Source organism: Vombatus ursinus, unplaced genomic scaffold (assembly GCF_900497805.2).
Source record: "Vombatus ursinus unplaced genomic scaffold, bare-nosed wombat genome assembly UNPS02014821.1, whole genome shotgun sequence".
Taxonomy (NCBI): domain Eukaryota; kingdom Metazoa; phylum Chordata; class Mammalia; order Diprotodontia; family Vombatidae; genus Vombatus; species Vombatus ursinus.
The window spans coordinates 33,359,929-33,382,853 of NW_020954599.1; the positions used below are offsets into that span (position 1 = coordinate 33,359,929).

General features: G+C 38.8%; 1 protein-coding gene across 1 annotated transcript in view; it reads right to left on the reverse strand.

The window, feature by feature from the left end:
• Positions 1–22,925, reverse strand: part of WWC2 (WW and C2 domain containing 2) — a 242,101-nt gene that overhangs the window by 115,792 nt on the left and 103,384 nt on the right. Inside the window, exons 3-4 of the mRNA XM_027837597.1 lie at positions 2,502–2,705; positions 721–797 (exon numbers count right to left, since the gene is read on the reverse strand). Coding sequence (XP_027693398.1) covers positions 721–797; positions 2,502–2,705 — 281 coding nt within the window. The remainder of the gene's footprint in view (positions 1–720; positions 798–2,501; positions 2,706–22,925) is intronic.

Below are 22,925 nucleotides of genomic sequence, written 5' to 3' on the forward strand. Positions count from 1 at the left end.
AAAAAAGGCAAATAATAGTAAAAGTATAGAAGATACCCACTTCATTAACAATTCATGATGGATTTTTTAAAGACTTGTCTAGGGATTTCGTTGATTATAAACTCAATATGAGCCACATGCAATGGGTCTGTCAGAAATGCACGCTCTCTCTGTGTTAATTTTAACAGAAGTATGGTGGCAAGATCAAAGGAGGCCGTAATTTTACTACTGATACTGCACTAATCAGACATCGGCAGTCCTATGTTAAATTCTGGTTGCCACATTTTAACAGGAAAACTGGCAAACTGAAATGAATGAAGGCAGCTAGAATGGCGAATAGTTTGGAGGCGGAAAAGCAGAAAAAGCTGGAGATTCACAGCTCAGAGAAAATAAGAGTGGGGGTGTACGAGAAGTGAACACACAAGAGCTATAATGTGGAAGAGGGCTGTTTTTGTGTGGCTTCCAAAAGCAGAGTGAATTTCAGGCCAACAAATGCTAACTATTACAGAAAGGTGAATTTTAGTTCAATATAAAGAAGAGCTAAACTAATTTAAACTGTCCAAAACCTAAATGACCTGCCTTGTGACTAGTGAGTCCCCTGTCATTAAGTGCAAGCAGGTACTGGAAGATCTACGAGAAATGGTTGTGGTGGAGATTCTCACTTTTGAGTGAGACTGGCCTAAATGATGTCCCTTCCCGCATTAATATACTACATGAATAAGCAACATGAAATATTCTTACCCTTAACCGTGTAGTTGAGATCTCTGCCTTCAGAATATCAGGGTCATATTTAGTGCTGGATGAAGATCCTGAGAATACTTTTGAAAGAAAAAAAAACCTTTAAGACTGATAATCATACTCTGATACTCCCATTTTACACCTCCAAATGGGTTGTCTACTGTGATGCTTCATGATGGGATGGAGGCGACAGTTGTTTTTTACATTTATACCACAGGAATTAAAATGCTGGCAGAGCCTACCAAGCTAAGAAGGTCTCAAAGTACTGGTCTGTAGTTTGTTTCATCGGAGGACCAGCCTAGCTGAGTCTGGAGAAGTACCTTGAAAAAGGGGAGGACAGCATGGGAGGAATTATGTGGCCACAGCGACTCATAAAATTGTATAAGTATGGTCTGCATCTGTGAAAGCAGTATACCATCTGTTCCTCAGCATCCCCCTGCCCAGTGATGAAACTGTGGTCCTGTAAAGTGACATTAAGTATCACTATGCCTAGTAATTTCTTTTTTACATTCCTTAATCAGAAAAGGAATAAATATGAAAACTCATGATCAACTATCCAGCCATAATTTAAATTACCTTTTAATAAAAGAATGAAATTTGTCACAAAAGGAAAAAAGGAACATAATAAAGCTGCATCTTCACTGACTCCTCCTCACCCAAGAGAATATGCCCTAGATTCAATTCTTCCAAGGCTTAGATTATCCAAGTCCTTCTCTTTTTAAATAGGGTATTCTAACATCCATCACAGCTGTACCTAAAATACTTTTTTTTTTTTTGGTGAGGCAATTGGGATTAAGTGACTTGCCCAAGGTCACACAGCTAGTACATGTCAAGTGTTTGGTCTGAGGTCGAATTTGAACTCAGGTCCTCCTGACTTCAGGGCTGGTGCTCTATCCACTGCGCCACCTAGCTGCCCCTAAAATACTTTCAGAACTCTAAATTAGGGGCAGCTAGGTGGCACAGTAGATAGAGCACCGACTCTTAAGTCGGGAGAACCTGAGTTCAAATCTGGCCTCAGACCAAACACTTGACACTTATAGGTGTGTGACCTTGGGCAAGTCACTTAACCCCAATTGCCTTTAAAAAAAAAAACAACAACAACTCTAGATCAGGGGTTTTTAACCTCAAGTCTGTGAACTTAAAAAAAAAATTGGTAACCTTATTTTAATTGGTTTGCTTTGTAATCCTGTGTATTCTATTTTATCCACTTAAAAACATTAATCAGAGTAGTCCCGAGGTTTCACTGCACTGGCCAAGTGGGTACAGGACACAAAAAAAGCTAAGAACCCCTGCTCTAGGGTCCATACAAAATAATACGGCAAAAGAACAGCTTGGACAAATAGAATCTTTGGGTGAAACAGAAGTCCCATTATGGTCAATAGTTTCAATACCCTAACTCCATAAGCTCTGTTTGTGTGTGTGTTTGCTAGAGTTGTTCATGAATAACCAAAATTGGATGACTTCTCCTTTCTCTCCTCTCTATTCTTGCAGAGAAAGTACCTAGCAAAGAAATGGTTCAAAATGACAACCAAGAAGAAGAGGATGAAGCCAGAGAAGGCACATGTCATCTACAAAACAGAAAAGTTTGACCTAAAGTATCAATGGCTGTCTGTAGCCTCCTGGTACTGGGGAAGCTTAATGAGAAATCTGGGGCACATTTTACTCTCCGAGCATCTTTAGGATATCCTTCTTACTTGCAGTAGGAAATAAAGCCCCCACCTGAGCTTCCCTTTCTTATATGGAGTACCAAGCTCCTGAATAATCAAATTAGATTGCCTACTTACAACTTGTGCGGGAGCTCGACTTCTCCTTGTAGGCATCATTTAATCGCATGTATTCATCCAGAGCCAGAGCAAGCCTTTTCTCTTTCACGTGGTACAGTTCCTTCTGTGTGCTGAGAGCATCTTGGGCCACCATAAGGTAGTCTTTTAGCATTCTCTCTTGTTCTCTCCTCCATTGTTTTCTGGGATCTTCTATCTGTGTGGTTTCTGGAAAGGCAATTGTTGAAAGGTTTAAACTACACTTTGATTTTGGTAAAAATTAATTTTTGCAAACAATTACTTCAACTACTTTATTCTCACCCAACACCCAGAAGCATCAGTTTCCCATTCCTTGGTCACCTTTGTATCATGTAGGGTCTTTGAAGGCAAGAGATGTCCCACTTTTACGTGTATGCAGGACCTAGCATAGTGCCTAGAATATAGCAGGCGTAGTTCTTTCTCATTATTCAATGCAATTCAATTTAATAAACATTTATTAAGCACCTACTATGTGAAAGGCACTGTGCAAAGCACTGGGGATGCAAATAAGAAAAAGAAAGAGTCCTTGTATTCAGAAGCTTACAATCTAATGGGCGAAAACACATTCTAGAGTCATGGCAAATGACTAATTAGTGAATATTGAATCCATTACTCCTAAGAGAAATGCAGGGTTAGTTTCCCTGCAATCCTCTGGTCACAACATTTACATTAGCACTGAAAGGCTTCAGGTACAGATCAGTGAATTTCCTCTTCCTTTTTCTGGATGTACCATCCTGTTGCTTCATTAACACTAAACCCATGACCAATGGCACTAGAACTCCAGCCTGAACAAAGTTTACTGACCACATGTATTTCTCTCTAGGTACATCACAACCTTCTCAGGCTTGGGAACACTAGAAAGCACTATAGCACCATACTGAGGAGCCATTTTAAATAGCAAAATCAACAAAAAGCACAAAAAAATTTTAAAAAAAACTACCCATGGCAATAAATAGGCCATGAAAAAGACACCTGTTTACAGTATTAGAGCTTAAACAAGAAGATGGACCATCATCTTGTTCAACCTCAGCTGGAAATGTGCACGTCATGTCAAGTGACTCAAATCTTTTACCTCTCTGCCTATGTCCATGAATGACTGAGAAAGCACTAAGAGTATTGAGTTTGAGATTACAAATAAATTTTAGTGAATAAGCAAATTCATAAACATGTAATCTGCAAGTAAGGAGGATAAACTGTACTTAATATATATTAGTTAGCTGATTGACTGAGCCTTTTAGGGATTGAAGAACTTATCTGTACTCTTACAGTCTGAATTCTTTTTACCTTCACAAACTCTGGGACTTCCCACTAATATCAGGCATACCTTTATATGCCAGATTTTTCTTTTTCAAACATATTGGATACATTCCAAAATTCTGACTTTTGTATATTCTATTTTTCTTTTGTTTTTTTCCCCTTATTATCTTGTAAATTGAAAGCAGCAACCCATTTAACTTAGTTAAACATGTCTTTCTCTATACACTAAAGTATTTTCTCTGAGAAGGATTTTTGCTGGTTGTCTCAATTCATGTATGGCACCAAATGACAGACTTCATAATGAGCAGTTGTAATGAAGCACTGTCAGACAGGCAGTTAAAATATTCCGAAACATCCTCTGAGTCTTATTGTAAGTACGTTAGCTAGCAAGACTTAAATACTTAATATCATACTGCACCATCACTTGGGGGGGGGGGGAATGGGGTGGGGAAGAAACAGAATATGAGATGGAAGACATTTTAGCTGCCCTTCTCCCTCCCCACTAACAACCTACTCTAAAATATACTGAATGACACGAACCACAGAGGCCATGACTCCCATCTCTTGTTTGGCAACATCCCAAATATATCACGTAGCATTAATGAAATTCTCCAAACTGTCTCAAAACAAAATTGATTTTAATTTCATTTACACTAAAACCACTTATGATTAGTATTGGTAGAAGAGTACTAATGATACTCAATCTACAAGAAGTAGGGTTGTCCCCAAAACAACTTTTGTATTTTTCAATGAATCCATTATTTCATCCATACGGTATACAGATCTTTCCAACAATAGACCCTCGACATACTTTGTGCCTCTTACCCATATCCTACCAAAACTCAAGTTATTAGGCACTTAATAAATACCTGTTCCTTCCTCTTCCCCTTAAGAATTTCTATCCAATGTCTGTGGTAGAGTCTTTGATGAATTTTCTTCTCACTCAGTTCCACGAGAATGCTGGTCTTAGAGTCAGGGAACCCTCCTGAGCTTGAGTCTAGTTTCAAACCGTGACAAGTTGTGTGATGCTTTCACAAGTCACTGAAGCCTCTCTGAGGATCAGTTTTCCTCATTTGTAAAATGAGAATGAGAATGGCATATATATATCTGAGTTGTAGTGAGATGATTAAATGAGATGAAGTATATAAGATTTTTCACAAACAGTAAAGTTCTCTATCAGTGTTAACAATTATTGCCATTATTCCTCTAACACGTGGAATTGGAAAAAAACAAACAAACAAACAAACATTCTATAGATTCCAGGCAGAATTCTGGTTTTTCACCAGCTAGGCCTCATATTTGCTATGTGATCAGTTCACATCATTTTCTGATCAAATATTTTACTATACAAAATCATTATATTTTGAAAGATCTTATTTGATAGATCAGGGCTTCTTAAACTTTTTCCACTTGAACCCCTTTTCACGGTTTGGCAGCATTCGTTGAGGTTGCAAGGCCTGAGGGTATGCACTGTGCAAAGTGTGCACGCTTTGTGTTCAGAACCAAGGCTGCAGTGTGCTGCCAGAAACATCTCCGATTCATTATGCATTTGATTTTTAATTAATTTTTGGTTACTGCACATTCAGAAACCTTTTACTGTCACTAAATTTTTCATGACCTCATATGGGGTAGCAACCCATGGTTTAAGAAATACTGTAGACAGCCTACACCTGTAGGCTAACAAGCTGTGCTATATATTCCTATCATATAATCAGTATATCACTTGGGATGAGGAAAGAAATAACAAAAATCAAACTACAGAATGTCATAACTTTAAAAAAAAATTGGACATTTTTTGCACCTGGACATTCTTTGGACATTCCCACTGCCTTTGTGTAATGTCCATCTTTAGTTCTTTGGAGGTATTGGTGTTCCAATTATCACAGTTATTCAACAAAAACCAGCAACGTCGTTGTACTGAAAAGAAAGGCCTTTGCTGTTATGGAATACTTGGGGTCAGTAAAAGTGCTTTGCAGTTTCCTAAAAGTAATCTAACACTGTCTCCTCCTCCTCCTCAACTACAGGTCCAGCTTACTGTCCATCTGGATTATCTACCCCTGATATACATAAAATTGTTTGTTGCTGTTGTTCAGTCATTCATTGTCCAACTCTGTGACCTCATGGACCACAGAACACCAGGCCCTTCTATCCTCTATTATCTTTCTAAGTGTGTCCAAGTTCATGTTCGTTGCTTCCTTGACACTATCCATCCATCTCATCCTCTGGGGTCCCCTTTTCCTTTTGCCTTCAATCTTTCCCAAAATCAAGTTCTTTTATAGCAAGAATGTAAAGATGAATATGGTTTACCTCTAACGGCAACAGGTCTATTTGTTGTTACTGGACCAGGATCTTACATTTAGTACCAATAGTCAAATCCAAGTTTAACAAAGTAAAAAACCATGTTCTCCACCCCCTACCTCCCACTGCACTAGCATAGGAAAGGGGGCACGTGGTTGACTGAGTGACCAAGGATAACTTTTATTATTTTTCTGTCTCATAGTTTGTTGGGGCCAAAAAAGTTTCTTCACCAGATGGCCAGACTACCAATGAGATGCCTCTTCATCTTTAGTTAGAATGGTCTTCAGAAAACACTCTGGTAGACCTTTCCAGGGTTTGTGCTGCATTGGCATAAGCTTCAAGAACCCACAGTCACATCCGTACCACACTGAGACATCAGAGAAGTAATTATTTTAGAGGGTCCACAAGGACTACAACACCATTCAAATGAAAACAACACTGAAAATATCTGAGCTTAGATTAAGAGCAGTGATATAACCAATCCTACTTCTAGGAAACAGACAGCAGAGGGCAGTGTGTGGTACCGTGGAGAAAAAAAACTGGATTTGGAGCCAGGGACCCGGAAAGCCATGAAACCTCTTGGGACTCAGTTTTCTCATCTATAAATGAAGGGATATGGACTCTAAGGTCCCTTGTGGACCTAAATCTGTGTTCTTTCGTACATTTTTCTCCTCTTGGTAGAGAGGGGGGAGACTATAGGTATAGAACGTCACATAAAATTTGAGACAGGGTCACTATGGCAGGTAGTGGGACTTCCCTGTTCATAGTGGAGGAGTGGGAACAGAGATGGGGGAGAAAGTCCATATCAGGACATAAATGTGTTGTAAAAAGCAAAAGTCAGGGATTCAGTAAAGATAACAATGTCACAGAAGAAGCACAGAATGGTCATGAAAATTCTAGCAAATATCTGAAAGGGGACCCAAAAAAAAACAAAGACAAAGAAACTGGAAGAGAAAGAGAAGTGAGCTACCCCATCCATTCAAGAGCTGCACAAAATGAGGTTTGGAAGTGGAAGCAGGTAGAAAGGTCAGATCAAGGAAGCCAAGGCCAACACAGATAAATGTGAAAGCTGTGCCTGCAGGCTAACAAGTATGCTATATATTCCCATCATATGATCAGTATATCACTTGGGATAAGGAAGGAAATAACAAAAATCAAACCATAAGGTGTCATAATGTAAAAAGGATAAAGACGCTAACGGAGAGAGGGAACAGTCATGCCAGGAATACCAGAACAAACACCAGTAAGTCAGCCAACTAATCCACAACAACAAATAGCATTATAAAGTGCTTTAAAGTTTGTCAAGCGTTTTATACATGTCAACTCATTTGATCTTTTAAACATCCCTATGAGGGAGGTGCTATTATTATCCCCATTTTACAGAGGTGGAAACTGAGGCACATAAAAGCTGAGTGATGTGCCAATAAAAGCCAGAGTCATACTGAAGGGAATATCAGTGCTTGGGCATGATTTACTACCTGGACAGATGCTTTGATAGTGACTGGAAAGAGAAATACAGGCAACTGGAGAAGCCCAAATCCTTTAGCAGCTTACAGCACCCAAGAGAGTTATGGAAGAACTGCAAAGGAGAGCTAGCAATCCAAAGAGAGCTAGCAATCTGGAATGACAGAGGCATAGCAGGAATGCTAACACAGGGGAGGCTCAAGGGTAGTGGCTGGCAGGGAGGTAGGAGAGTAAAGGAACGTGGATACAGCTAGACGCAGCTACCAAAATAGAAATTCAAAATGATGGTTGGATCAGAGCAGGGGAAAAAATGTGTGTGTGTGTGTGTTTCTGCATATTGAGAGTTTTTTTTTAAATCTGTATATATGTAGATACACACATATATGCAAATGTATTTTATATCTGCCTATGTCCCATATATGCAAATATATTTTAAACTCTCAATATGAAGAAACATCCTTTTTGGATGTGGTCAAAATGGGAATTTGTTTTGCTTCACTATGCATATTTGTTGCATGGATTTTGCTCTGATTTTTTTTTTCTGAAGGGGTGGTAGAAAATGACTATTAATTTTTAAAATGCAATTAAAAATAATTTTTAAATGCTCACACGAAAGCATTGAAATGATCAAACAAATAAAAAATTAATTCTAGGTCCTTGGACTGACATTCAGATGTTAGACCTACTGGGGCTTGGATGTCTTGCACACAGTAGTTATACAATAAATTTATGCAATATTAATGACAATTATGATCTGTGTAAGACAGCTAAAACGAAACATATAGCTTGGGAACTCCAATTCTGCTTATAAACAGCATGCTGCCAATAAGCCTAGTTCTGAGTTATGCAAATTGTTTTCTGAGCTGGGAGAATGAGTATCTAAGCAAACTAAAATCAAGGGTTCTATGGGCGTGTTTCATTTATTTGTTTTGATTCTTGCCACAACTGATACCAGCACACCCTTAAACAATTACAACAATTATTTGACTATGAAAAGCAACTAAATAACCATTTGAAACTATCTGTATAATATTTTTATAAACCATCTCTCCTTTCCCATTATCTTTCTAAAAATATGGAAATACACATAGTAACTCCACTAAAGTCTTCTACCACCTCAATGGGTCATGGAGGTAACACTGCATTTCTCAAAACGCTATCAGCAGAGCACAAGCCCTGGTAAGCCCTACCAAGTGTAAAAGGCTTCAAAAGTATAGCGTGATTTTATGAACTCTGTGTGTGTCATCTAAGAACCAGCCTAAATAACCTTGGAAAGCCTTATCGCACCAGGCTGGTGGCCAAAAAAAGATGATAGAATTTGGGGGGGGGGGGGGGGAACCGGGTGGGGAGAGATACAGCAAATCTGAAAGATCAACTGCTAAATTGAAGGCTGGCAATTTGTGTCATGCCCCCTGTCTGGGATACACCCCCATCTCACTCACCTCCACCTCTAGAATCCTTTGATTTCTTCAGAATTTTGCTCAAGTGACATCTGCATGTATCCTTTACTGATCCCCACAGTGCCTAGCCCCATCTCCACCAAAATTTCACTTGTACTTACATTGATTTTAACTTGTATTTCTTTTTTGGTCTTTGTGTCTCCAGGGCTTAGCATAGTACCTGGCCCATTGGAGGTGCTTAATAAATGTTTGTTGACTGACACAGACTGAGGATGAGTACCTTCCTGGGGATTTGGGTAAGGATGTGTGGTGATAGGACAGCTAGGTGGCACAGTGCATAGAGCGCCAGGCCTGGAGTCAGGAAGACCTGAGGTCAAATGTGATCTGATATTTACTGGCTGTGTGATCCTGAGCAAGTCACTTAACCCAGTTTGCCTCAGTTTCCTCATCTGTAAAATGAGCTGGAGAAGGAAATGGCAAACCACTCCAGTATCTTTGCTAAGGAAACCCCAAATGAGGTCATGAAGAGTCAGACACGACTGAAACAACTGAAAAATAACAAGTGTACGGATAACGAAATTAATCCTTCTTGGTAGAGTAGAAAGAAGATGAGAGGTGGCAGAGCTTGATGGAAAGCACACTGGAGGGGCAGCTAGGTGGCACAGTGGATAGAGCTCCAGCCTTGGAGTCAAGAGGACCTGAGTTCAAATCTGGCTTCAGACACTTGACACTTACTAGCTGTGTGACTCTGGGCAAGTCACTTAACCCCAATTGCCTCACCAAAAAGCAAAATAAGAAAAAATAAGAAAAAAAAGAAAGTACACTGGATTTCAAGTCAGAGCACCAGAGTTCAAAGCCCAGCTGGGTAAAGCTGCCAGTGGCCTGGTTTCCTCTACAAAATAAAGGTTTCCTCTACAAACTTTTTTTTTTGCATCCAGTTCTAGATACCCGAGGAGAAACAAGAACTAACACGAATGCTACCTGACAGATTCTGAATTGGAAAGCCACTTCAAAGCGAATCCAGCCGAGAACCCATCTTATTGCTAAGGGAAAGCACTATTTTGACAGCAACCAATTAATATGGTCCCAAAGGCTCTTCATTAAATGTTGTGCTATTCCTTGGGGACTGAGGCATAAAAGGGAGGGAAGGAGGGAACGAGAGTAAGGGAGGGAGGGAGGGAGGGAGAATTAGGGAAAGAGGGAGAGAGACAGACAGAGGGACAGAGAAGAGGGAGAGAGATAGAGAGAAACAGAGACAGTGAGAGGGAGAAACAGAGAGAGAGAGAGAGGGAGACAGAGAGAGAGAGAGAGAGAGGGAAAGGGAGAGGGGGAGAGAGAGACAGACAGACACAGAGAAAGAGACAGAGAGACAGAGACAGGGGGGGCGGGGAAGAAGGAGGGAGAGAGAGACAATGAGAGAGGGACAGAGCCCAGAGCCAGAGGGAGGAAGTTAGTAAGAGGAAGAGTGAGACAGCAAAGGGAGGCCAGTGAGGTATTGTTTCCTCACCATAAGAACTGGTAAAATCATGTTATGCAGTATGGATCTCTGAAACAAGACAGTGATGTTATCAATTTGCCTAATAACAATGGTGGCAGCAAATATATTATTTCATAGGATCATAGCCTTCAAGAGGGAAGGGTCCTTTGGGGCCATCTAGTCCAGGGCTCCTCCTCCATTTTACAGATAAGGAATTAAGGCTCAGAGGGGTTGTGACTTGCCCAAAAACATACAGGTAGAAATGAGCAGACCCTAGATTCAAACCCATATCCTCTGACTTCGAATCTGTTCCTCTTTCCATTCTTCCTGATGCCTACTCCATTTAAAAATTATTTTGCAAGATTAAATGACCTACACATTCTGAATGTTACCATGAGTAATCCTCTATAAAGGCCTACTCTCATGTCTCATCAGGCCATGGAGTTGACCTTGGGTTTGCAAAGCCAGATCACAAGCTCTAGCAGGGCCTATAAAGTCCCAACTATGGGATGTATATCTCTCACAGGAGGATGGAATGACCCTAGCAACCTCCTTGCTCTACCAAACAAAAAAGTCCCAGGGCAAGTTCAAAACCTGAGTCACCCAATAGCAATAACTGTAGTGGGGAATTTGAATACCAATTAATAGTCAAGAGTGTGTTCCCCCATACCTACCCCACTCTCAGCCAATAGGATGAATTAGCACCAGTCCCCAGGTCTTAGCTCCTTGCTCCCCTCCCGCAAATAACTGTTCTGTTCAACTCAAATAAGAACCCCATAAAAGCACACCAGACTCAACTGGTTTGGGGTACCCAATTCCACCTGAGACCTGCTCTGTTTCCATCCTCCCTAACTGCTCTTCTTTATTATAAATATGTTCCCTTAATAATACTGTATCATCATGTGTACAACGTTTCCTTGTACTGAACTACTGGTATCCTGAACCTCACAAATGCTAAACCTGCATTAAGATAAGAGGAATAGCCTAGCTATGTGGAGAGGTCCATCTCCAGGGACATGGTCATAGACAGATGATGATTTTTTTTTTTTAGGCCATAGAAATTCAGGAAGATCTACTTAAGTATGAATGAACAAAGAATGCACATTGATGAAATCATAGATCTTTGAAGAAACATGAATAATAAATAAAAGAAAGTAGAAGACCTTACAGCAATCCAATGTATACAAATCAAGATCATGGAAACATTCTCAATGGGTTAAAATCTAACTGATTTTACCAACATTCCACTAGACAGAAGTAGAGTTTCAAGTGACTTCAGCGAACTGCAGTTGTGACTCTTCTAAATGTAGATGACATCTAATTAGAATGTTTGGGAAAGCAACACTATGCAGAGAAAAGTACACTGAACTAAAAATGAAAAGACCTGGTTTTAATTCCTGTTCTGCCATTAATTAGCTGTGTAACTTCAGCAAAGTCACGGCTTCTCAGACTCAATTTCCTCATCAATAAAATGAGCTCTCATCCCACTGGAATAAAACTTCCATTTGAAGAAAGCAAGATGTCATTTCATTTTATCTTTTAATGCCCAGAGTCTATCATAATGCCTCGAACATAAAAAGCATTTAAAAAATGTTTGTTGAACTGAATTTAATCAGCTGATCCCAAATGCCTCTTCAAGCTCCAAAATTTTATGATTCCAGGTACAGAGTAGAATTCAACACAAGTTCAACAGAAGAAACCAAGAGTAAAAGAATAAAAACAAAAACCAAATGAATTAGCAATGCTTTACTAATATTAAAATAAAAAATGGAATGGATTGTCTTGAGAAATAATGGGTTCCTCCTCTTTATAAGTCTTTAAGCAAAGGCTGGATAACTATTTGGCTGAAATTTTATAGCGAGCATTCTCTCGATATACAGATTGGACTAGATGGTCACGAAGGTCCCTTCCGACTCTCAAATTCTGGGATTCTGTGCAATATCTAAATTTGTACAGTGGATAACTATGCCCTTCCTGCCCTGTGCATCTGCAGAACTGCATATGGCAGGAATATGAATGACAACGCAAATTCTCATTAATGATAGCCAAGTAATAGCTTTAGGGACTCTGGATTCAGGGATAAATTCAAGGAGTTAGACTCAATCTCTAAGTATGTCAATAAAGCTAAGTAAAGTGAAATGATACTTACTCTATACCTTCATTATATATAATTTATATGCTGACATTCCACTGAAATTAAAATAAAACTCTGGGGGCACAGGTTACTAGTACTTACATACTAAAATATAATAAATAAATTGATAAATCTCAACAATGTTTTCAATGGATTCCTCCACTACAAAAGGAAAAGGAAGATGAAATAACTTGCAAATTCTCATATCAGTGTTTGATTTTACATCAGCAAAGAACTTTCCATAGAGCTTTGCTCACTCTTCATCTGGAGGTACAAAATTATGAGTTCTTCCTTAGGTTGGAGCCCTCTAACAAATTTCACTTCATTAAATTTTTTTAAAAAGCATTAAGAACTATGGGAAAGACATAAGACAAAAGGGGCTAAGATTTATTTTGCAAATAGCCAGAATCTAAGGAAAGAACTCTAAGTCATTTGAAACAATTACTATTTGAAACAAGGCAATTTCAGAACATGCATATGTTATATGGCTCTTTTAAAGTTTACATATTTTTAGACATATATTGAAGCTAAAATATAGGAATGTACTGACAATATTCCAGTATAACTGTTGATTGCATTAATAATGAAATAACACACAACAAATAGACATTCTAGAATCTACATTGGTTCCTTCCTCAATGTTGTCTCTAGACAAAATTCCTAATATCTGGGGCTTTAGTGGAAGGTGTAAGATGTCTTTAGGAATGCTACATCTCCATCATTTCCATTTTCTTTAGCCAAGGATGATACAGAATGGCACTGCTTATGCTCTTCTGTGAAGATTATTTAGTAAACTCCTTGAGGGCAGGGACCAGTTTTTTGTGGGGGTTTTTTTTTGGCCTCTTTTTTTTGTATCCTCAGCATGTAGCACAGTGGTAGGTATGTAATAATTGTTTATTGAATTGAATAACATATTTAAAAACATTCCCATTATCTCTACTGGTTATTAATGCATTATATTCTATAATCTTTCTAAGGTATCAATTAGAGTTTCCACTAGGAGGTGTATGTGAGATGAGGTCTTATATAAACAAGCTGCCTTAAGATTAGTGTATAGGCAACTTGCATAGAGCAATCAATCAAGTACTTATTAAGTGCTTACTATATTCCAGGCACAGTGCTAGGGGCAGGGGATACAAGTACAAAGATTAGAACAATCCAGACCCGCAAAGAGCTCACATTCTAAGGGGAAGAAAACGATACACACATAAATATATGTATACATATATGGTATATGCGTATGAGAGAGGTGTATGTATGTATGTATATATATGTAGTGTGTATGTATATATGGGAGAGCATATATATGAGTATATGAGAATATATGTGAATATATTAATATATCTGTATGTAAATATACATACACACTATAAAATGTGCATATATCTGTATATGCATTTATATGTGTGTGTGTACGTGTACATGCACACACACACACAAATAGTTTAGTAGGAAAGACACTAGTAGTTGGTAGGATCAAACTTTATGCAGAAGGTGGTGCCTGAGCTACATCTTCAAGGAAGAGATGAAGGTTCTCTGAGACAGAGGAAGAGAGAAAGTGAATTCCAGGCCTGGGGAACAGCTGATGCCAAGGCAGAGACAGATGGAATGTCTTGTGTGAGGAATAGAAAAAAGGCCAATTTGGCTAGAAGGCAGAACATAGGAGGGAAAAATACCCAATGAGACTGGAAAGGATAAGGTGAGGCCAGATTGCATATGGCCTTAAAAGCTAAAAACAAGAGTTTATATTTTATCCCTGGGACAACAGGAAGTCACTAGAGTTGTGTAGGGGAATCATATGGCAAGATGTGCACTTGAGGAAAATGACTTTGACAACAGTGTATGGGATAGATTGTAATAGGGAGATACTTAAAGCAAAGAGACCAAATAGGAGGCCAGTGCAATGATCTACATGAAAAGTGATGAGGGCCTGAGATAGGATGCTTGCTGTTTAAGTGGAGAGGATTTGTATATGAAAGAAATCATCAGAGTAGAAAGGGCAAGATTTGGCAACTAATTAGTTATGCAGGGTAAAGGAGAATGAGAAGTAGAAGAAGATACCAAGGTTATAAAGCTAGGACTCTGGAAGGATGGCAGTCCTTCTGACCACCAGAAATAAGGGTGTTTGGAAAAGAAGAAGGTTAGGGGGAAAGATAATGATTTCAGTTTTGGACATATTAAGTTTAAGAGATGTCTCTTGGCCATCTAGTTTCAAGTGTTCACATGGATAAATGAAAATATGGGACTAAAGCTCAGAAGATAACAACAACAATAAAAACATTAATATAGCGCTTACTATGTGCCAGGGACTGTGCTAGGAACTTCATAATTATTATCTCATTTGATAGACAGATAAGAGATTACAAATAGCTAATAAAAGGATGAAAGGATAGATATATATAAACATATATGTATTTTGCCAGCATAAATACATGTGTGCGTATACACATACATATATACATGCATGATGGAATATATACATGCATATGTATGCACATACACCTACATAAATATGTACATGTGTATACATATATATGAATCATCTGCATGGAGTTGATAATTAAATACATGGGAACCAAAGACATTACCAGGGGACAGTTTGGAGGGATAAGAAGTCTCTAAATGGTGTCTTTTGAATTATCATACTTAATGGGTATATAACTTAGGACAATCATTCCAGTGTTTCACTGGCTACTGTTCTTGAAGGTTTAAATGCTTTTCTTGCTACTGCAAATGGAAACAACTCTACAATTCACAGAGCAACTAGGACAGAGAATATAGTTAAATGACCTGACACAAAGACCTCTCTTAAAAGGAGGAGAGACCCAGAATGACTACACAGTACTCTAAAAAAGAGGAAAAAAGAAAGTTGCTACAACTCTACATAGTTAAGAAGGAAAACAAGAGAGTATCAGGGAGAGGCACAAAAGAGAAAGGAAAAAAAAATGATGTGGCAGTGTGTCACTTTCAGGGCGGCAGGGAGAGAACTACTGAAATAAGCCCTAAGAGGGGCAGCTAGGTGGCGCAGTGGATAGAGCACCAGCCCTGAAGTCAGAAAGACCTGAGTTCAAATCCAGCCTCACACCAAACATTTGACACTAGCTGTGTGACCCTAGGCAAGTCACTTAACCCCAACTGCCTAAAAAAAGAAAAGAAAAGAAATGAAATGAAATAAGCCCTAAGTAAGGAATAACAAAATGAGATTGAGATCTGCAGGGACAACCTCCTCTAATCCCATCTACCACCCTTAGGACGACTGGACTATAAACCAAATCAGACATGATTTTTACTTTAAGAAGGATGCAAAGGTTGAGTATAAAGGAAAATTTTGGAAAAGAAATAAGAAGTATAAAATAATTCATTAAGGTTCTGAGGATTTTTGTCCAAGGATTAAATGTTGAAAATGAGGTTTGTGCAGATGCCCAGGGGGTTTGAGGTACAAATCTTCAACTAGGCTAGCCCTTTAGAGCAAAGGTTCTTAACTTGAGATCTATGACTTTATTTTTTAAAAAATATTTCTCCATTTCTATATAATTTATTTCCTTTGTAAACCTATGTATTTTATGCATTTAAAACCATTATTCTAAGAAGGGGTCATAGACTTCCCTGGGTTTCAAAATGGAGTCCAGAACACAAAAGAAGGTTAAGAATCTCTCACCTGGAGCCTTTTGGACTAAGGCATCTGGATTTGGGCTGGCTGCTGCTCTTTGAAGCAACCTGGCTTCTAGAAATATAGGACTGGTCTGAACAATGGCAAACACAAATATACTCTGCTACCGTGTTGGTGACTATTCTTTTCCAATATTCTACCAAAAGAGGTTAGGTCTTAAAGTACTACAGTAAGAGGCATGGATGGGCCTTTGAACCTCTACCAAGAGACCAGTAAAAGCAGCAAAGATAATCTCACTTAGGCAAATACTCAACCATCTACATATTCAACTAGAAATTATTTGTTTCTAGATAACTATACTTTAATTCCCACCTCACCCCCCACACACACATACAGAATCTAGAAAGTCATAGTAAGCACAGCAACATTTTAAAATTTAAGGTTATGAAGCAAAGGTAAATAAATAATGCTGACAATGCCAGAAATCCACACCATAAATCACAGTCTACTAGAGCTCTCAATTCATAGATGCTAATCTTCCCTTCCTAGATTCTGAAAGAAGCCCTGCCCAGTCCTTCCTAATCTTGGTGTCTTCTCTGAGATGATACCCCATTTATTCTGTAAATATTTTCTTGTACATAATTGTTTACACAGTGTCTTCTCCCCTAAGTCCCACCCGCCGCCCTGGGGCCTCCCTACACTGGACTGTGTCCTCCTCACAGGCAGGGACCGTCTTTTCTCTTTCTTTGTAATATTACCACTTAGCACAATGCCTGGCACACAGCAGGGGTTTAAGAAATGTTTGCAGATTGACTATTACTGGATATATTATGGTGTAACCCTTTTGCCATTTAAGTTTAAAATAATATAAATAAATCATAATTCATAGGAAACTTTCATTTTACTTGGTATTTTATTAACTTTATTCTTATCTGTTTGAGGCATTTTAAGTGTTGGTGGTCAATGCTCACAATGAAGACTAACAGCTTGTCCTTTCATCAAGTCTTACCTTAAAGAATCCAGTGGGAAAATTATATTCAAAAACAAATATTGTTTGTACAACTCTAATAAAGAATTCTAGTATTTTATGTACTCATAATACTCTAATTGACCTGTCACATTCCATTCCTCCCAAAGTACAGAGAAGATACTAGCCCCTGGTGATGGAGGGAGGGAGGGAAGGAAGGAAGGAAGGGAGGGAGGGAAGGAAGAAAGGAGTGAGGGAAGGAAGGGAGGAAGAAAGGAAGGAAGGAAGGAGTGAGAGAGGGAAGAAAGGGAGGGAGGAAGGAAGGAAGGAGGGAAGGAAGGAAGAAAGGAGGGAAAGCAGGAGTGAAAGAAGGAAGGAAACAAGTATTTATTAAAATTAAATTAAATTTGTTCCAAGAACTGTGCTGAGCACTTTACAACCACGATCTCATTTGATCCTCACAACAACCCTGGGAAGCAGGTGCTATGACTGTCCCCATTTTACAACTGAAGAAATTAAGGCAGGCAGAGCTTAAGTGACTTGCCTAAGGTCACACAGCTAGTAAGCATCTAAGGCTGGATTTAAACTCAGGTTTTCCTGACTCCAAGACCAACAATTTATTCACTGTGCCTCCCCGCTTTCTCTAAAGACTAGGTGTCTCCATAATAACCAAATGCATGCTTTTCAGTCTTACCCCAGACCTACCCCACAGGTCTGTTTCAAGAGAAGCAACTAAACAAAACCAGAGTAAATTCGGGAGAGTCTAGAATGGTTCCAGTGGGTGGAGGGTGGGGGCTGGGAGTCCTTAGTCCAGAAGAACCTCTGGAAGCCAAACTGCCTTGGGGAATAATGGCATGCCTTAATGCTTCATCTTAGGCCAGACCCAGGCTGGCTTCAAAGGGCACAAGGCAGAGGTAGATCAACTCAACACTAAGCTGACTATTCTGGAAAGCCTGCTTTCTTTCAGGCCTAGATTATACGAGTGGTTTTCCAGAGCCCAAACCACTGTGTCACTGGGACAGACTTCTTAACCTGGCCAATCCTACTATACATTCCCTCATATTAAAGAAAAGAGAATCTTCTTTAAAGCAGTAAGCATCCTACCACTAATATTTTTTCATTTAATTATAAAATCAATGCATATAATATTTTTAAAAATTACCAAGATGTAGAATAAGTATGGTTCTTCAACGTCCAAAAATGAAGGTTAAAGACAAGAGACGAGGAGATGCTGCTCTGCAAAGGAATGAGCCTTTGCAGACAGCATCCCTATGGATGATCTTGTAGTGTGGACAATTCTGTGGCTGAGTAGGGAGTATCCATGGTTTTGAGACAATATAGTTACATAGCTTTCATCCTGAATAGTCATAACTTAGTTACTATACCACTTAAGCTATTAAAGTCAATTTCAACTCATATCCGAAGTTACAAAAGACAAATTATTTATTTCAGTCTAGGTTCTAACCATATCTATGTTGCAGAAGTTACACACTGTCTTTGAGGATTTGGGGTACATCACAAGAAACACTCCTTAGACTCTTGAATACCACATGCTACAAGAATCTCAGTAAGGAGCATTTACATTTTATGAAATATTTTGCATAATTCAAACAGGAATCACAAAAAAGGGCTCTCAGAGGTACCTTTGAAAAAGGCTTCCTAAACTATAGCCAAAGGGTTATAAAACTGTGCACACCCTTTGACCCAGCAATAGCACTTCTAGGGCTGTATCCCAAAGAGACATAAAAATGGGAAAAGACCCACACATACAAGAATATTTATAGCAGCTCTTTTTGGGGTGGCAAAGAATTGGAAATTGAGGGGATGCTCATCAGTTGGGGAACAGCTGAACAAGTTGCAGTGTATGAATATAATGGAATACTATTGTGCTATAAGAAATCATGAGCAAGCCGACTTCAGAAAAACCTGGAAAAGATTTACATCAACTGATATTAAGTGAAGTGAGCAGAACCAAGAAAACACAGCTAACAGCAACATTGTGCAATGACTAATTTTGACTCTTCTTAGCAATGCAAGGATCTAAGACAACTGCAAAAGATTCGTGATGGAAAATGGTATCTACATACAGAAAAAGAACTATGGAGTCTGAATGCAGATCGAAGCATACTATTTGCTCTCTCTTTTTTTTGTTTTTGTTTTTTCTTCTTTTTCGTGGTTCCTCGCATTGGTTCTAATTCTTCTTTACAACATGACTAATGTGAAAATATGCTTAATATGTATAGCCTATATCAGACTGCATGCCGTCTTGGGGAGGGGGAAAGTTTGGGAAGGGGAGAAAAGCTAGAACTCAAAATCTTATAGAAGTAAATGTTGAAAATAAAAATTAATTAATTTTAAAGAGTAAATAAAAAGAAACAAAGAAACAAAGAAATAAAGAAAGAGGTTTCCTAAAACAATGTTGTACTTCATCTCCATTGAATGGATGCATTTGCTGAATGGATCTATGAAAGCTATTTATTAAAGGTATATACTCAAAGAAAGTATATGATTATGAAGGTAGGATTTTTTTTATTAAGATATAGTGGCCCGAGGAGATCACTTATAAGGCAAAGTGATTTGAATGTTGTCTACGCTACAGGAGTAGTAACACATTGCATAATGTGCAAACATGACATGTCTCATGGGAATTCACTGTTCCAAGAGTTCTTATGAATGTGGAATTTAAATACAGGAATGAATTATCAGAGCTTACCATGGAAGACAACATTAGGTTAGTGAAATGCATCCTAGTTTAGAACTAATCTCAAGCTTGCCTATTTTTCTCCCTGTCGGGAAGGATGGATATCACCAATAAGGGTAAAAAAAATGACCTTGTTTGGACTAATTTACCTTCTCATTAAATCCCCCATATATCCTCAATTCCCATGACCTACTCCATCCCTCCACCACAGTGCCACACATAGGGATAGCTTGACCTTCCCCCATGACCCATAAGTATTCTACTTCCACAATTCTGAAATTCTTTTTTCTGACCATCCCCTTTTATCACTTCATCTCTCCCTGTGACTCATACCTCTTAAAATTTATTCTTCATATTCATCATGACCTCCAATGCCCTCCAACCCTTAGAACTCTCCATGGTATTATGCTGTTCTAGCTTTACTTTTTTCCATTCCCCAACTTGATGCTACAGTTAACCAGACCCTAGAACTTCAGGATACCTAGGTGGGGTAGTGGATAAGAGTGCCAGACTTCAAATCTGGCCTCAGAAACTTACTGGCTGTGTGACCCTGGGCAACTCATTTGACCCTGTTTGCCTCAGTTTCCTCATCTGTAAAATGAACTAGAGAAGGAAACGGCAAACCACTCCAGTATCTTTGCCAAGAATGCCCCAGATGCAGTCATGAAGAGTCAGACATGACTGAACAACACCAAGCACTTTACACTGCTCTTTACTGTCTAATTCCATGCCCCGTCCCATTGCTACTCAAAACACATCCAACTTCAGACACACTATCCTATATGAGTTCACTACAAATCTACATTATCTAATCTTAACTGGGCTGACACTGCCACAAAACAATTCTTTCATTCCTCTCCACTTGATTCTCTATCACACTTTCCACCAAAATAGCCATTCCAAACCTTGTTTTCTCTCCTCAAGCTTCCCACAATATCATATACATTCCCAGGAGATCTCATCCCATGCTTTGCTTTCCAGCAAAAATTATTGATCAATTATGGAGAATCTCTTCATTTCAAAACTCTCTATTCTCTCATCCTTCTTCCAATCTCTGATGAAGAGGGGGCCCTTGTCAAGGCCAATTCCTCAAAACAGCCCCAGGTCCCTATCCTTTCCTGCCTACTTTGACAAACTGCCCCCACAATTTTTCCCATCTCTCCTTCTAAACTTCACTCTCCACCAATCTATCAGCAACTTCCCCATTACGTAAAAGATGCCCAGGTAAATAGGTAAAAATCCCTCATTTGACCCTGGTATCCCCTCAGACAATCATCCTCCATTTTACCTTCCTTTTTTAAGCCCAACTGCTAGGGGAAAAAATATGAATACTTATAGTCTCCACTTCCTCTTCCTCTCACTCCTCTAATCAATGCAGCCTGTCTTCAGACCTCATCATTCACCGAAACTGCTGTCTCCAAAGTTATCAATGATCTCTTAATTGCTAAATTTGATGGCCTCTTCCCAAACCTCAACCTTCTTGACCTCTCTGTTGCATTTGACACTGCTGACCACCTTCTCCTACTGAACATTTCTCCTCCCATTTCTTTTCCATCTTGACGACTCTTTCTCAGTCTCTTTTACTGGATCATTTCCCATACTACAGTCCCTAATTGTGGGTGTATCACAAAGTGTTGTCCTGGACCCTCTCCTGTCCTCTCATTCTCAATTTATCAGATAACATGGCTTCCATGATCATCTCTATACAGACGACTCTCAGATTGAGGCATGAGACTGATTATGAGGCAGCTGGCCACATTTTCCCCTTCTACAAAAAGAGGAAGGTGGGATTAGCTGATTTCTAAGGTTCTACCTACCTGCTCTAAATTGTTATCTTAAGTTATAATGGAAAATATGTCTTTGCTTTTCTTCTTAAAATAAGGAAGGAAATAAGTAAAATTGGTATTTCAGCTAACCTCAAAGAAAGTTAACAGTACTCAAGTGACATTCTAAATACTATAACTACAAGTCTTTGTGTTTTGAAAATTGTGCTGCAGAATTATCCTTGAGAACTGAGGCACCAGTATTCAATACACACTCTCTTTGTTTTCTATTACTTCTGAAACTTGACCTCACATGGGCTGTATGTATATATTGGAAAGATGCCAACATTGTCTAATGTTCAATTTACAGCCTCTGAAAGGCCATGTTTAAATAATGAAGTCAAGAGGATCAATGCATATGTTGTATCAACTAAGAAACATTTAATTATAATTTAGTCTTCTTAATACAGCACTTTACAATCCTTTCAGGATTCTACTAGGAGTTTACACAGGCCTAATTCTCATAGGCTGTTATCTACTCCTCCCCCACCCCACCCCCAACCCCCTTCTCCCTTAAGAAGTCAATGGGGGAGGAGGGAGAGTTATCCCAAAAAGGAACTTGAAGCCAGCCTGAAATAAGAGTATTTCATCATGTTTTAAATTTAACATTGAAACCCCAATTTTATATTTTGCCAGCTGCACAATGCTCATAGCCATAAAGAGAATTGGTATTGAAATAGCTCTGCTGGTTGCTTCTCTTTACCAATGGAAAGAAAAAATAGAACCCGGGAGTCTCAAATTTCTCTTCTAAAATAGTGATTCCTACATTTATTAAAATTTCAAATGCCCTATCAGTCTTTTTGATGCTATTTTAACAAAATCCTGCCCATCTCTCCTTCAAAAACAACTTGAGAGCTGGCAGAAATACAGTAACAGAACATCACATGGCATCCCTTGGGCTAATTAAGGGTGCCTTGGGGGACGAAGGAGTCATAAAAACTAGACTGAGAATCACTGCTCCAAAAAAACTAAAATTTATCACATATATTCTGCCTTAGTAACAGCTATAACAAAAATACACAAGCCAGGTAACTTACTGATTTAAAAATGCAAAAGAACTTTTTTTTAAAAAGAGGTTTATAAAACAAGATATTCCATCTATAGATTCATTCAATTAAGTGGATACCTTTTAAGCATTTAGTGTGTGTGCACACAAAACAAAGGGTTATGTGCTGGGGAGATACACAGTTTAGATGAGATACAGTCCCTGCCCTCAGAGAACTTAGGGTCTAATAAAATCAGACATATAAAGTTAACTATAGTACACAATACTTCCCA